Genomic DNA, 15,286 nt, shown 5'->3' with positions numbered 1-15,286 from the left:
GATATGACAATTATTTCCGCCGACAGTATCTATTTCATAGGTACATATATACTTGATTGCACCAAATGGATGGCTCGAAATAAAAGAATGGAGTCACCTACTCAGTGTCTGTAACTTGAAGATTGAAGATCGCTGGATCTCTGTGCTCCACCATGGAGATTCAGGGTTTTTTCTATTCTTCAAGATTGTTCGTAAAGAAGAAGAGTTTCGTACTAGTAGTTACGATGGTTAATGTATGCATATCTTATGTTATACATGTACATACGTGTTGTCATATCTTATCGGAATCAATGTGGGACGCTGTGACGCCCTCGATTTAATCGTACGCTAATCATACACACAAATGCGTATGATCAAACTCAAGGACTCATGGGAAGATATCACAACACAACTCTAGACACAACTAAAACATACAAGCTTCATAATACAAACCAGGGGCCTCGAGGGCTAGAATACAGAAGCTCGATAAACACACGAGTCAGCGGAAGCAACAATATTTGAGTACAGACATAAACATGGGGTGCCTTAGAGAAGGCTAGCACAAAAGATACAATGATCGAACGAGGCGAGGCCTCCTGCCTAGGAACTTCCTAACTACTCCTGGTCTTCAGCGGCCTCCACGTAGAAGTCACCATCGGGGTGGCAGGCGTCGGCAGGAAACTCCATCTCCTGGGCTCCATCATCTGGCCGCAGCAATAGATCACGGGGAAAAGAGGTGAGCAAAGCAACGGTGAGTACTCATCCAAAGTACTCGCAAGACTTACATCAGAACTATGCTAAGTATGCGACAATATCAAAGGAGGGGGTGTATATGTGGACTGACTGCAGCAATGCGAGAAGAGAGAAAGAAGGCCTAGTCCTATCGAAGACTAGCATCTTCAAGGGTCTTGCAACAATAGACGAGAGTAGAACAAGGTAACACAAATATTAGTCATATTGTTGCAGCAATATTAATATGAGGTCACGCCTAGAGATCCTCCCTCGACTCCCTGCGAGGAAGCAATCCCGGGGCAATTAATTCCAGTTAAGTAACAATTGTAGTTGTATAAGATCAGGGCACAACTCCAAGTCGTCCTATAACCGCGGACACGGCTATTCGAATAGATAAGTTCTTACCTGCGGGGTGCACAACATATTCCCCGACGCGCTCGATAACACTCTAGCCGAACACACTTTTCTGGGTCCTGCCCGGCCTCGGAATATCGATACGTTGCAGCCCCACCTAAGCTCAACAGAGAGGCCAGCCCGCCGGTCTAACTCCTAAGCACAGAGGGTTCACGGGCCCACTTGCCCTCCGCACACCTGCACGATGCGTGGGCGGCCGATGTCAGTCCTAGCACCCCTTAATACAAGAGCGATGCATCTTGGGACCACTCAGGCGCGCACCGCTCCATCGTTGACGTCTGAAGAGCTTCGGTTGATACCGCGACGTCGAGTACCCATAATTCTTCCCACGCAGACGGTTAGTGCATAATAAGGCCTTCCGACCAACCCAGATCAAATACCCAAATCCATTATCATTTTAATTAAGTCAACGGCACAAACACGCGGGAATCCACCCGCCTAATATCTATTCATCAGACGATCCCACTAACATGGTCAAGTAATTGTGTGGTTTGTAACATCAGGGGGGTCCGAGGCATCACCCTCATTGGATTCCGAACTATGTAACCGTCAAGGTGGGCCTAGAGGAATCACCCTCGAGGGTCCCACACTTGAGGGGTGCACGACAGAGCATCGTCGGGAATGGTGAAAGAGGAATCACCCTCGATAACCACGACCGACTAGTTGTACTACAGAGATATCATCAGGAGTACTTCGCGAGGTGTCACCCTCGGTACCCGATAGTATCTCTGTAGCGTCGTACAACTAACGGGGTGTAAGTGTTGTGTCGGGTCTGGCTCGTCGATCAGGGATCGAGACTTGATAATTAAGCGGGGCAACTGCACTACGGGGTCAGAGGGAAAGTCTGCTCCACCTATACTAAACAGTTTTAAAGTATAGGTACTGAAAGTAGCAGTTCATCAAAAATTAGGCTATGCATCAGATATAGGAGCTAACTACAACAGTGGCAAAATTCTAATGCAAGCAGGAGGAAGAAAGACATAGGCGATATAGGAATGATCAAGGGGGTTTGCTTGCCTTGTTGCTCTGCGGCAAAGGGCTGGTCGACAGGGTCGTAGATGTATCCGGCAACAGCGTCAGTCTCGGGGTCTACCGGTAAGAAGAGGGGGAGAAACAATAAATAATAGCAACAGGTGCAACACTAAGCATGACATGGCAATATGCACACTAGGCATGAGCTAACGCAGTAACATCCGTCATAGACGGGTTCTCGGGTCTCTGGGTACTACCGGATAGACTGAAACGATGGAAAAGTTCCACATTTGCTATGCTAGGGACGCATGACAGACGAATTAACCGTGTATCCGGGTTCGTCTCGTTCTGCTGATCAACTTTCATGTTGAAAATATTTTCATCTCAGCTACGGCTTATTTAATATTAACTTTTAAAGTTTTATTAATTATTTAGGAATTAAAAACAAATTTAATTAATTCAATTAAATACTATTATGACATCGGCATGATGTCATGCTGACATCAACAGTTGACTGGTCAACTGACCAGTGAGTCCCATGTGTCATTGACACAATTTATTAATTAAGTGTAAATATTAATTAATCAGATTAATTTAGTGGGGGATCCATGTGTCATACTCTAATAGGATAATTTAATTATCCTAATTAACAGATTACCTAATTAATCTATTTAATTAATTAACTATTTATTTATTTTTATTATCTATTATTAATATTATTTAAAAACAATTTAGGGGGGTTGGCCCCACATGGAAGTGAGCCAACGACCAACCACACACATACGCATACATTCTATACATATACCATATGTATCCTTTTTCTACATACATGAATGCATACGCAAGACATACATACATACATACATACATACATACACATATACATTATCTTTTTCTTCTTATTTTCTTTTCTCTCTCACATCTCTCTGCTAACTCTGTGCTCAACACAGAGACAGTAGACAAAGCTCCATCTCCTCCTCTCACAGGAGAGGTCAACGACGCCGGGACGAGGCGGTGAACGCCGGAACGGAACCGGAGAGGAGAGGAGTGTTCTCACCGAGCCCTGTAGATGTGCAAAAATGGGCTCGGGGAGGCTCGACGGCGCAACAAGGGAGGGGTTGGCGGTGTGGACGTCGGAGGAGGCGCCGACGGTGTGGATGTCGGAGGAGGCGCCGACAGTTGTGGCCGGAGAGGCCCCCGGCGAGGCAGGGCGGCGTGGGGGCGATGAGGGGATGCCAGGCTGATCCAGTGGAGCGGGGGGGGCACCGCCGGCTCGGATCCGACAGGAGGGAGCGACGAGGAGCCGGGGCGAGGTCGACGACGGGGCGCCAGCGGGGCGGCTGGTGCCGGCGCCAGGGAGGCGACGACGCGGTGGCGACGGTGCGCGTTGGCGCCTGGGAGGCAGGGAGGGACGAGGGAGGCACGGGGTGAGGGGGAGCAGGGGCGGCAGTGCGCTGGATGGGGGGACGGGGCCAGGTGACGGCGCTCGCTTGGAGTGGGGCGGCGAGCGGGATCCAGGGGATGGGGCGGGAGGCGCGGCGTGTGGGGGGCTTCGGTGGGGGGAATCTGACGAGGAGGGGAAGGTAGCGACGGGGAAGGAGCGAGGCCAGGGGTGTCGTGGGGGTTGGTGGGGTGACAAGGGGGGACTCCCTTGTCCCCTGGCGGCGCGGCAGGGAGAGTGAGGAGGGGCTGTGAGGTGGGCTAGGGTCAGATGGGGGGTTTTATACCCCCCGCCCCCCAATTTAGGTGGGCCAATTTAGATGGGCTGGCAGGCCCAATTTGGGAAGGGGGGTTGTTCTTTCATTTTTTTCTGTTGTGTTTTCTTTTCTTTATTATAGTTTTAGATTTACTTTATTTCAGTGCACTAAATCCTTTCAAATGTAATAATTCTTATAGGACAACTTACTAAGTATTATTTGACAAACACCAAACATTTTTATTTCTATATTTGAAAAATTTTATCGCTTGATTTTATTTTAAATTTAAATACGAACTGTTTTGAACTATCGCGAGATCAATGATAGAAAAACCAGGTGATGTGGCACCATTAGCATAGGTTTACTTAGTTTAATTACCGAGGTTACTGTAGCATCCGATGAGGGTGTCAGAGACGCAAACGTCATTATGTATATACTCATACAAAATTGCACTACCGTGGCAACATTTTTTGCTGTCGTGACAGCGTTTTTTTGCTGTGTTTTTTTCATTATCAATGGCGTGCGGAAAAGATACAACGTCAGTAATTTGCCTATAATGTGTGACGTGGGGAAATCCCGTATGCCATAGATATGTATGATATTGTCGTCGTTGAGATGTAGCCCACGCCATAGGTATTACGAATACTGCCGGCGTCGGCGCCAATGCCAGCACTATATTTTAACTGTGGCGCGATATTGGTGGCATTGGGTGTCCACACGAGTAAGGCCGTTTTTTCCACGCCATAGCTAAACTTTTCTGCACTATTGTGGATGGGTGTGTTGAGAAACTAGGCGTCTTTGGGGTGATCATAAGAAAGAAGCACAAGCTTTGTTAGTTGCGAGTAGGCAATGGTTGACAATGTGAAAAACAAAGGGGTAGTGAGCCAACCGCGACATGGTCGGTGGAGTGCTCTGCCTCAAGAATGATAGAGCAAGTGCTTTGATCCCCATGAGGAGCCGCTAAGGTCTTCGAGCTTGGACACTTTGATCCATCGAGCTCTTCATTTTCTGAGATGGTTGTACACCTAGATGGCGGTCACCTTTTGGCCCCAAAACTCGAACACCTACTTCGCAATGGTGCTCAAGTGCACCTCCTTGAAGCCCTTGTCAGGCTTAACCCCAACATAGATAAGCTCTCACACCTTGTTTAGCACGAACGTGAACACGAACGGGTGCCACTTCATGGTGTTCCCCCTACCATCCTTCTCGATCTTTGTTCCTGCCGTCAGTCCAGTGATAGTTGGCTCAACGAGCACAACTTGCATAAAAAGAGAAGCATCGGTTGATACCTCAAACACCTCTGAATCAGCATGCATGTGCTCATCGAGGAGGGGTTACGAGTCCTCGACATAGGACGCAACAAACTAGCTGTCAGACAGGACAAGAGCGTGACTAAGGTGTTGCGTCTGCTTGGTCATGTCCTACAACCATAACACACATTGACAATACGCATAGCACACACAGTAGCACAACATCGCAACCAGATGATCTATGAAAGGAGGAGCATACATGACAACTAGCTATGAATCCATCACCAATAGCTGCCACACACATCAGAACTAGCTACGAATCCATTATGTTCATCAGAAATAGCTATTCTAGCATGCTACAAATCCTACACAACTAGCTATGAATTTGTAGTGTTCATCAATATCTTACTATTCTAGCATGCTACAAATCCACCACAAATAGCTGCCCAACATCACAATCTACCATCTGCTCACAGATCGACGCACAAATCACCCTATCACATGCATGCACATCTAACCCTACCACCACAACCTCTCAGATCTAGCTACAACGAACACATAGAAAGGGGTGATTGAACTCACATAAGGCATGGCTGTAGCTCAGAGGGACACATGAACAGTTAGAAAAGTTGAGGAAAGGAGTCAACGTCGTTGTGGACCACCGACCGATGAAGGAGCTTCGCTTTCTTGCTCGTCGGTGTCGATGCGCATCGGTGAAAAAGCTCGAAAGGGAAAGAAGTGTGGCATGACTTGGCCAGTTGGGGTGGTGAGAGGAGGGGGGCTAAATAGGGGCGACCGAATCAGCGGGAGGTGAGCCAAAATCTCCCGCCAATTTTACGAAGACGCACGGGCATCTCCTTGGCCGCACGAGCTCAGCGTTGCGTTCTCCTCCTTTGCTTCGTTCGAGTCTGGCTTTTCAAAAACTGCCAATTCGAATGTAGCTTTTGGACCTGACATGAAGCTGCTTTAAAGTTCATGCGATAATGCCAAACAATATACGCGGGTAATCAAACATCAGGTTCCGCTCCCTCGCACTCGCAGACCTGATCGGGCCGCGGGCAACCAAACACACCCTATATCTTTCTTTTCCAAAAAAAATCCGTCCTTGTATCTCACTGTTTTCTCTAGTGGAACGGAGTGGGCTGGGACATATCGGGCCGGCCAAATTACCCACGTGTGTTGGGCTCCAGTACCGGAAGCGTATTTCAGAAGCCGTCTGCCCGGCTCTCAACCCCCCTGCCCGCTCCCAAAATCCCACGACATCCTCGAGCACGTCGACGCCGCCACATTCCATCACCGTCACCGGCCGCCGCCCGCCGCCCGCCGCCGCCCCCGCCCCGGCTTCCGTCGCGCCGCGAACCTTCAGCCTAGAGCGTGCGTCGCGCCGCGAACCTTCAGCCTAGAGCGTGCGTCGCGCCGCGAACCTTCAGCCCGAGTCCGTCCCTGCAGCCCCTATCCTCCCCCGTCTTTCCTCGACCCGTCATCTCTCGCCGCCGCCGCGCCGCCGGCAGATCTTCTCCCCCGGCCCCCACGTTTTCGTTTTATCTTGTCTAGGATACCCACCGTCTATTCATCGACCGACCGCCGTAGTCGAGGAAGCCACCCTGCACGGAGTGAGCCACCTCGCCCTCGAGGTGTTCGATCACCGTCCTGTTCTTCGTCTACACGCGGGGATAACAGGCAAGCAACTCCTCACCTCAATCCTCATTTTCTGTAGTGCTGCATAGTTTGTAATCGCCGCTGTCACATCAAGTTTCTCCCTTGTCTTGATCCAGCTGCCGCACCATCCCGTCTCGTCTCCGGCTATCCCAAGTTCTATCGTCACCGGCCCCGTCTCCTTCCATCGCCGCCCTAGGGTCCAAGGAGGACCAGCCGACCGGATCAAGGTTGACGTGGCGAAGGCGAGGTGCGAGCCGGTGACGCCCTGGTCCCGCCCCGAGATCTGCCGCTTGCAGGCCCGTGGCTTGGAAAGGTGCGCTGGCATTCTCTTCTGGGAACTCGGTGGCACGGAAGGAGGAACAGCCAACCGTAGCGAGCATTGATGTGCCTAGGTGTGAGCAGGTGACGCGTACTGCCCGGAGCGACCGTGCAGGGATCTGCCGCCTGTAGACCCGTGGCTTCGAAAGGGCCAACAGTGGTGCGAGCATTCTCTTCAGTGGACTCGGTCGCACGGTAAGCTTTGCTTCATGACTTTCTTCAGCTGAAGGTGTATCATGAAGTTGCTTTTATGAGTTGAGTTTATTAATAATAGGCTGGGAAAATGCATCTAGGAGCTAAAATGTACTTAAAACACTATCAGCATTAGCAAGAGTCCACGAGCACACCTTCAGCAGAAGTTGTTAGTAATATCCACACGCTGAATGATTGAGACACTGGTGTATGTAGTAATGAGGTCCATTGTCCATCTTCAATCTGTTTTTATCATGAAATCAGTTCTGTGAAATATGTGTCAATTTTAAGATAGTGATAAGATATCTCTTCCTTTTCCGCAAAAAATAAGAAACTGAATTGTCTATATAACATATATGGTGTTTATTTGTAGGTTTCAGAATTCTATAATATGAACACAGATGAAGCTAATCCTGTTGGGTCTGCACTTACCCATCAAGTAAGTAGCTCTACTTAAAGAGTATCATTTGAATTGAAAGGAACTTCGCAAGACTCCATAACATCCAAATTCCCTTTTGGGGTCTTATTTAACCTCCTAAAATTGTAACAGTGAACCACTTTACTCTGCACCGATCTTGTTAGGTTGTTTTTAGGACGTGGATGCGAATTGGCTCCTAGTCCAAAACACAATGGTTTGTGTGACATGGAATCCAGTTGTGCGTTTACCTATCAGTGGGTCCCTTATGTCATATCCAACTTAAAAAAATACTTACTTTATTTCGCAATGTTTGTACAAATTATTTAGCTTTGGCCAAGAATGTTGACAAAAAAAAAACTACATTGTGAAAAAGAGTATGTAAATACATAAATTGTGAGCCACATGGCATACCCCCCCCCCCCCCCCCCCCATCACTTAACTTGTCATTGACCGGCCCAAATCCATTCCTTATCTCGATTTTGCTGGACAAGAGGCGCCTCGCTCCTCCGGGAGGATGAACATTGATCTCCGACGCTGAATTACTCAATATATGATACCATGATTGAGCAATTTTTCAAAGGATGGGCATGACGACTTGGCTCATATCCTCCTTGTCAACTATGAAATTAATGGAGATGAAGCCTTTGCTGTACTTTTTTCTTCTGTTTGCTATGTCATTGCCGTGCCTGCCACACCACCCGCCAGGCCGCCACAGTGGCAAAACAACCATGGTTATGTCTCAGAAATAATGACCATGGTTCCAATAATTTATGTTGTGTTTGAAGATTGAAATATTATCTAGGACAGTAGTTCAGAAATGTAATATGGAGCTTTCTTGTCCCTAAAGAACATCATCTGTCGGTGTTGCTAGGCATGAATTTCTTATGCCTTTCATGGATGGAAATGTGGGATGCTTAGGTCTACGTGATGCCATGAAGGAGGAGGTGATGGATGTCATGACCTGGGTGATAGTAAGAGAGGGTTAGAGAAGATTGATGTTTGATGCCGAGCACTTCCACCCCCTGGTTTATTGGCCCTCTTGTATTTTAGGTCAAACTTTGACCTTAGATTTGTCTAACGAAACATAAGTTATGTGCTAGAAAATTATATTGTTGGATTCATATTTGAAAGAAGTTCCTAACGATAATATTTTTTGTTGCATATAACTTCTTTTTTGCTAGTCAAATTTATGGTCAGAATTTGACACAAAATACAAGGGGACTAATAAACCTGGATGGAGGATTTAACATGATTTGTTAGATCCCAATGGGGAAAATTGAGGACGTGACAATATATGTGGTGATACCACACATCCACATGATGGAAACCACTTGGCAAAAATCATTTAGGAGCTAAATCAACAAGTATTCAAGGTTAAATAAGATGAAAAATGTTTAGCGTGTTACATGAGCTTTGTGAATATTTGGACAGTGTAAAAGTACATTTTCGTATTTTATAATGTTGTTAATACTATATTCATCACGATAAACTATTATGTATTTCAGGTTGATGGCATAAGTCAGATATTTGTAAAAGATAGTGTTGCTCAAAAAATGAAACATCCCTCTTCTTTGCACTATTACAATGGATTTATCAAATTGGGTAACAAAACTGAAAATTTGGAGTCAACTGTTGTAACTGTATTGGGCTTCTCAACTACAGAAATTGGGAAGATTCATTATGACAATCTTGCAAATTTTGATCATCCGGGAATAATTGAAGCTTTTGCATATGGAGTTGGCACAGGAAAACACTCGAATAACTCCTTTCTGGCCGTGACAAAATTTCAAACTACATTTGAAGGATACCTTCGGAGAGATGGTCTGGCTGTTGACCAGCAAAACCGATTTACGGAAAACTTTATAAACTTGTTCAGGTATAATTTTTTATATATTTTTATTTGTTCACTAGATATGTCTTACCAGTTGTGTGGTTGCTTGCAATCTTTTATAATGGTAGTTTTTTTTATGCTTCCTAATGGAAAGGGTTGATGCAGTTTATCATCAGCGATAAATTAGCGATTTTCTAATAATGTGTTTGGGCTACCGCAAGACAAGAGACCTGATTGCCAACCTGCAGCTGATGGGGCATTATAACTGTTGGTACCGATTCCTGAAAATTGTGAAATGTCTTCAATATTGAATAACATACTCCGAGTCTCAATGACAAAATCAGTATTTTGTCTTTTAATCTTTATGAGTTGTGACTCCAGGCTCCTAAGCTTCTTAGGCTTTAATGTTGTATTTAATTTTTTTGTTATAAGGTTTAAGATATTATCAATTTGAGAGAACATAAATTCGCACTTATAAAATTGTTGATTCGCTGTTATGTTTTTTTTTCGGGAAAACGCAAACGCTTGCGTTTCTTTTCATTGAAAAGGAAGAGAATATGTACAGTACATGCCTTCGAGAAGGAGGCTACAGGGGCTCAAAAGAAAGAAAAGAAAAGGAAAAGGAAAGAAAGGCCTGCACAAGACTAGTGCACGTCCCAGGTAGGCGGCACAATCGTCCCAAGGCCGGTGGCCCCAGCCCGAATCCAAAGGGAGGCTTCCTCTCTGATCTTTGCCGAAAGCACGGCAGTGGAGGGCCGTTCGCCGTCGAACACACATGAGTTGCGGTGCTTCCAAAGCATCCATGCTGTGAGGAGGGTTGCCGTGGCGAGGCCTTAGGCCTGTCCAGCTTGGTTTGCATCCACCAGTCGTTTAGGGAGGCCTCTTGGTCTGGCGGCCGGCATGTCAAACGCAGCCAGGAGAGCGTGTCATGCCACACCTGCCGCGAGAAGGGGCAGGTGACTAGCAAGTGGCGCATCGTTTCATGCTCTTGGTCGCAAAGGACACAGCGTGGATGGTGTTGAAGGCCGCGGCGGCGCAGGCGGTCCGCTGTCCAGCACCTGTCTAGATTGGCAAGCCATTGGAAGAACTTGACGCGGGGTGGCGCCCAGCTTTTCCAGGTCAGCTTCCATGCATCGCAGCTAGTGGAGCCCTGGAAGGTGACGAGGTACGCACTGCGCGCAGAGTAGCAGCCATTTGAAGTCCACCTCCAGATTAGCTGGTCCGGTCCCTCGGTGAGAACAAAGCCTTCGGTTTCGCGCCACAGCAGCAAGTATTGGCCTATTTCATGGATGCCTAGGTGCCGTGGATGTCTCTAGCCCAGGTGTGGTTGAGGAGGCCTTTTGCAATGGTGCTATTTTGATTGCTTTGATTGTTATGTTATGTTCTCACCTTTGATTGGCCTATTTCATGGATGCCTAGGTGGCTGTTATGTTCTCACCTTTGATTGTTCAAAATCTGTTTTTATGCTATTTTGATAGGGATGTCATTGTAGCCATGGAGGAGCTGCATTCTCAAGGCTATTATTGCCCAAAGCTTCATGGAAGTCATATTGCAATCATCAGCGAAGGCGATTCACAAAGGGCGAGATTGTGGAGGTTTGGTAAAATCAAAGGAGGTACAAATTGACAACAATAAAAAATATAAATTACAAATTATATTGGTCTGTTGAATTCATTACAATACAAATTACATTTATAAGTTGTATTTTAATCATATTCTAATCGCGAATCTATTTATTATAGATACTGAAGCAGCAATAAGCAGGTCCAAAGCTCTTGATTGGCTTAGATTGGGAGGCCTGATTGTGGGTGTATGTTTAACCCCAGAGTCTAATGATCTTTATCTGAGAATTACCAAGAACGGACTGCAAGGGTGAGAATATAAATTCTCATTGTTTAAAGTTGTTTCATTAGTAGAGTTGTACTAACTAAGATAAAAACTGTTTTTGTTAAATACGCAGGACAAACATTCTGAAGCATTATTCCTTGTTAACCGTCAGAGAAAAATTTCAAAATATTCTGTGCTTGCAACAATATGTATCACTCAATCTGAAGGTACCACAAACGGAATCAAGATATTTGATAGCATCTGATCTGAGTTTGCAAACATTGGAGGAGAATTTGGATAGAAAACATCATTGGGCCATACTTCCCTTTGTGAATCGAACAACTGAAAAAGGTACCATCAAAACATTAAGGGGCTTCATATACTCCTTGAGGACAATTATTGAACATGAAGTTCGTTACCTTACGCCCGAGGTAAGTGTTCAGAACATTGTAAGCATCAACTTCAAAATTACCGGTTCAAATGTATTTATTTTCTAATGCTTACTCTTATTTGTAAATGTTCCATAGTTACTGAAAGAATCTGACGGAATATTCAAGGATCTCGAACACCATATGCAACAGGAATGGGAACCATTGTACCGGACATTGCAAGAGATTGCAGTGCAATTGAATTTGGAATATTGAACGTGGTAAGATGTTTCTATTTTTATGCTTTATTTTATTTTTCAACTTAAGATGTTTGTATTGCTGTGATGCCAAATGTGAATATGCCACACAAAGTGTATCTGAAGAATTCATGTCGTCCTTTTTGTGCTTATATTCAGATTCAAATTATCCTTATAGACTGAACAAAGAAATTAAACCAGTCAAACTAAATTTTTTTATTGTCATCATTAAGTTCTTATCATCAGTTTCATTGCTCTTCATTGTTAAAGTGTCTTCCAAACTGCTAATAGGTGTTTGAGTTCTATTTGGCAGGAACATGTGGCAAAGGTAAATTGAATTATGCATAGCCAAAAACTATAATATCTGGAAAATTAATATTTTATATTTATTGATTCTCAGAACTCTCTAATCAAAATGATTAAATGGTCTCAATTTTATGTTTTGCTATTGTTAGCCGTGTAGTATTTGGTACATTTTATAGGGGGGTTCTTTGCAAGTTTACCTTGTGCATATCGGCCCTTAGCCTCTTATAGCAATATAAAAGCTCATTCACTGTCAGCCAGAATTTATCTTTTGTCTCTCATGATCTGTCCACACCTCAGTCCCTGAGCTTGTTCCTTGTGTCAACTGTCCAACCAGTGCCAAATCCTTCGGTGGAAGATCACTCCGACGTCATCTCTACCCTCGTAACACCCCCTTGCGTCCGCTTTCCTGCTCTCCCTTTATAAATGCCTCTTCATTCTTCCTCCAGCTGCATATATTAACAAACAGATATAGTAACTGGCGAACGTTCGCCAGGGAGAAACTGCCAGCGACCGCCCTAATTGCCACACGATCTTGATCCTACGGTAGAGTTGGGATAACTTTTTTTACACTCAAAATAAAAGAAATGTCATGGCAGTTTTGCAAAAAAGCCACCCAGGTTCTCCAAATACACTGAAACTGCCAGGCAGATGTTCGCAAATGCCATCTCCTGTGGCGAACGTTCACCAGATATGCGAACCCTTGATAAATTTAACAATAGCAAAACGGTGTGATGACTGTTGGTATGTGAATATGAATGAAATTATATGTTTATGTGGATTTCCTTTGCAGCTGCATATATTTATGCTTTAGCCTTTATGAATCCCTTGGCCTTCGGTCACTGCATATAAATCTGCTTGTGTTTGTGTTTGTGAGAAATACTGTAGATCTATTGTAATGGTTGGTATCATTAAATGTGGACCTATATTAATATTGCTGACGGTAATAATGATATGACGACAGTGTACCACAACAAATTCAGTTACTTTTCTTATAACAATTCTCTTTCCATGCAGAATGATTATCTCAAGTTTCTTGCTCAGAATAGGCCTGCTCCTGTACAGATCTGATCAAGAGATGTGATTACTGGTGAGTGACGGCGAAACTAGCTACAATCACCTTTATTTTTAGCAATTCCTTGCTGATAATACTTTGGTTCTTACTTTATCTACAGAGCTCTAATTACATTCTCCTAATAGTTTTGGCGGCCTTTAGATCATTCAACGTTGATGATGTACCAAACGCCGACTTCTTTAGTCTTCTCCGAGGCATGTCAGTCCCTTTCCTTTTCTGCTAATTTCTTCCATGTTTTTGTTTATCCCCATTTGATTTGTTTGGCTGTTCACTAGGGTGGGATAACTTAGAAAGCTGTTACAACAGCCCATTCTACATCTTCGATGATATTTAGTGCGAAATAGACTGGGCATGGATTAGTTTTCCCAAGTATTTTCTATATATACTTGAGTCTAGAAAAAAGTGTGCTAGGTCTCAGGTTTGTCCATTTCACCATGTCCCAATAATTTGGCCTGGTGTACAGACCTATAGCTCTTAGATGCGTTCATGTCAGGGATTTTCCACTGGTTGCCAAGCATAGATAACTGAGATAGAAGGCTTTGTTTATCTTTGTTTCCATATTTCATTAGGTCATCATAAAAGCTATTTCTTTTGTTTCCCAAATCCCAATGCAAACAAAAGATGATCTACCGACCAGAAAGTCGTGGTACAGTTGCCTGTTTTTACTCTAGGAATATTAGCTTATGAACTGTGACGCAAAATTAGGATATCGATCCAATTGCAGTTGCTTTTCTCTTGCATCAGCAAATTTCACCTTCAACCACTATAACTATGGTGAAAAAATAGGATAGTCATTTAATCAATACTGAAGTTTGTGAATGTTTACCAACAATTTCGTCTTAGTTACTCTCGGTGGCTGCAGGTTGCAGACAGTTGGTCTGGTTTTGTATATTTCAGGTTTTGCAAACTGACAACCGAATTTCCCTGAAAAGGAGGGACTGAATCTGAATAGACTAAATTGCTCCTAACATCAATCTCCATGTGTATCTTCCCTTTTTTATTCCAGTACTTCGTATTGCTAATAATGCTTACTATACTTGCTGCTAAGTTTGTAATCTTACCTTCTCAACAGTTCTGCAGTCTGGCGGTATTTTGGGTGCCCTATCTGAATTACAGGCGTCTTGCCTAGGTTTTCTTGGACCATGTATATGCTCAACCTATTACTTGCCGACGAACTTTGGTGCTTAGCAAAGAATCACCAAAATTGTGGAGAAGTTTCCAGTAAGCTGTCGTAGAATTCTGTTGCCGAGTCGTTCTCCGGAGTTGACTGTAACATCTGGGTTCATATTGGTTGTTTCAAACTTGTGAAAGTAACAGTTATTCAGAATGGCTCTAACACGTGATCGTGACCGGCTAGAATTGTAAATGCCAATATTCAAAGGATGCTTCTACTTTGGTTTATGATTTTATTGAGACTGTCAGGTGTAAACCACTTCTTCCGTGGAATCCTGGAAATTTAGACATAGCCCTTAGAGCAACTCTAGCCGACCCCGTATCCGTCCGGCCCGTAAAACGTGTTTGCAGTTCGCGGAAAAATGCCTTTGCGGGCCGATGCGCATGGCCACGGATGCAGACCCTGTATAATGAATCCGTAAAAAAGCATATTCGTGGAATATGTTTTTTTACGGGTTGGTTTTGCGGGGTCTAATCTGGCGCAGCTCGTCCCGGCCTGAAAAACCTAAATTTGCATCTTGATTTGATCAAACATAATGCATTTCTTTGTTTTTTCAACAACATTGGATACATAAAACACCACCACATCTTTGCTAGAATAGCAAGATCAAAAAAAACAAAAACCACAAATATTGAAAATCCGTTTCTGAGTTTGGGCTCACCTGAGCTCGAAATCCTGACCGACGCCCCGCATGTGGATCAGCGCGCTGGGTTGTATTTCTATATCGTACATGCCGTTTTTTAGTCCGAGCGCAGGGTGCAGTTATTGGAGAGCAGCGGCGCGTTATGCTCCTGTTTCTGGAACAGATGCAGGAGGATGG

At 44.6% G+C, this 15,286-nt stretch overlaps 1 protein-coding gene across 2 annotated transcripts; it reads left to right on the top strand.

Annotated features, from left to right (window-relative positions):
• The first annotated feature begins 6,814 nt into the window (after nt 1–6,814).
• On the top strand, nt 6,815–14,721 carry LOC123445260. Of its 2 annotated transcripts, XM_045122225.1 has the most exons (11): nt 6,815–7,016; nt 7,106–7,216; nt 7,587–7,652; nt 9,137–9,507; nt 10,941–11,077; nt 11,205–11,334; nt 11,423–11,720; nt 11,817–11,938; nt 13,235–13,307; nt 13,393–13,490; nt 14,365–14,721. In XM_045122225.1, the coding sequence occupies exons 3-8, from the start codon at nt 7,605–7,607 to the stop codon at nt 11,931–11,933; spliced, it is 1,101 nt and encodes a 366-aa protein (XP_044978160.1). In that variant the 5' UTR covers nt 6,815–7,016; nt 7,106–7,216; nt 7,587–7,604; the 3' UTR covers nt 11,934–11,938; nt 13,235–13,307; nt 13,393–13,490; nt 14,365–14,721. The 2 variants fall into 2 exon arrangements, with proteins under 2 accessions (XP_044978160.1, XP_044978161.1); XM_045122226.1 differs by having other exon boundaries at nt 6,815–7,216; nt 13,418–13,490.
• The last annotated feature ends 565 nt before the right edge of the window (nt 14,722–15,286 follow it).

Source organism: Hordeum vulgare, chromosome 3H, assembly GCF_904849725.1.
Source record: "Hordeum vulgare subsp. vulgare chromosome 3H, MorexV3_pseudomolecules_assembly, whole genome shotgun sequence".
Lineage (NCBI taxonomy): Eukaryota > Viridiplantae > Streptophyta > Magnoliopsida > Poales > Poaceae > Hordeum > Hordeum vulgare.
Note: the sequence above shows the minus strand (reverse complement) of the source record. Positions and strands in the feature narration are given on the sequence as shown.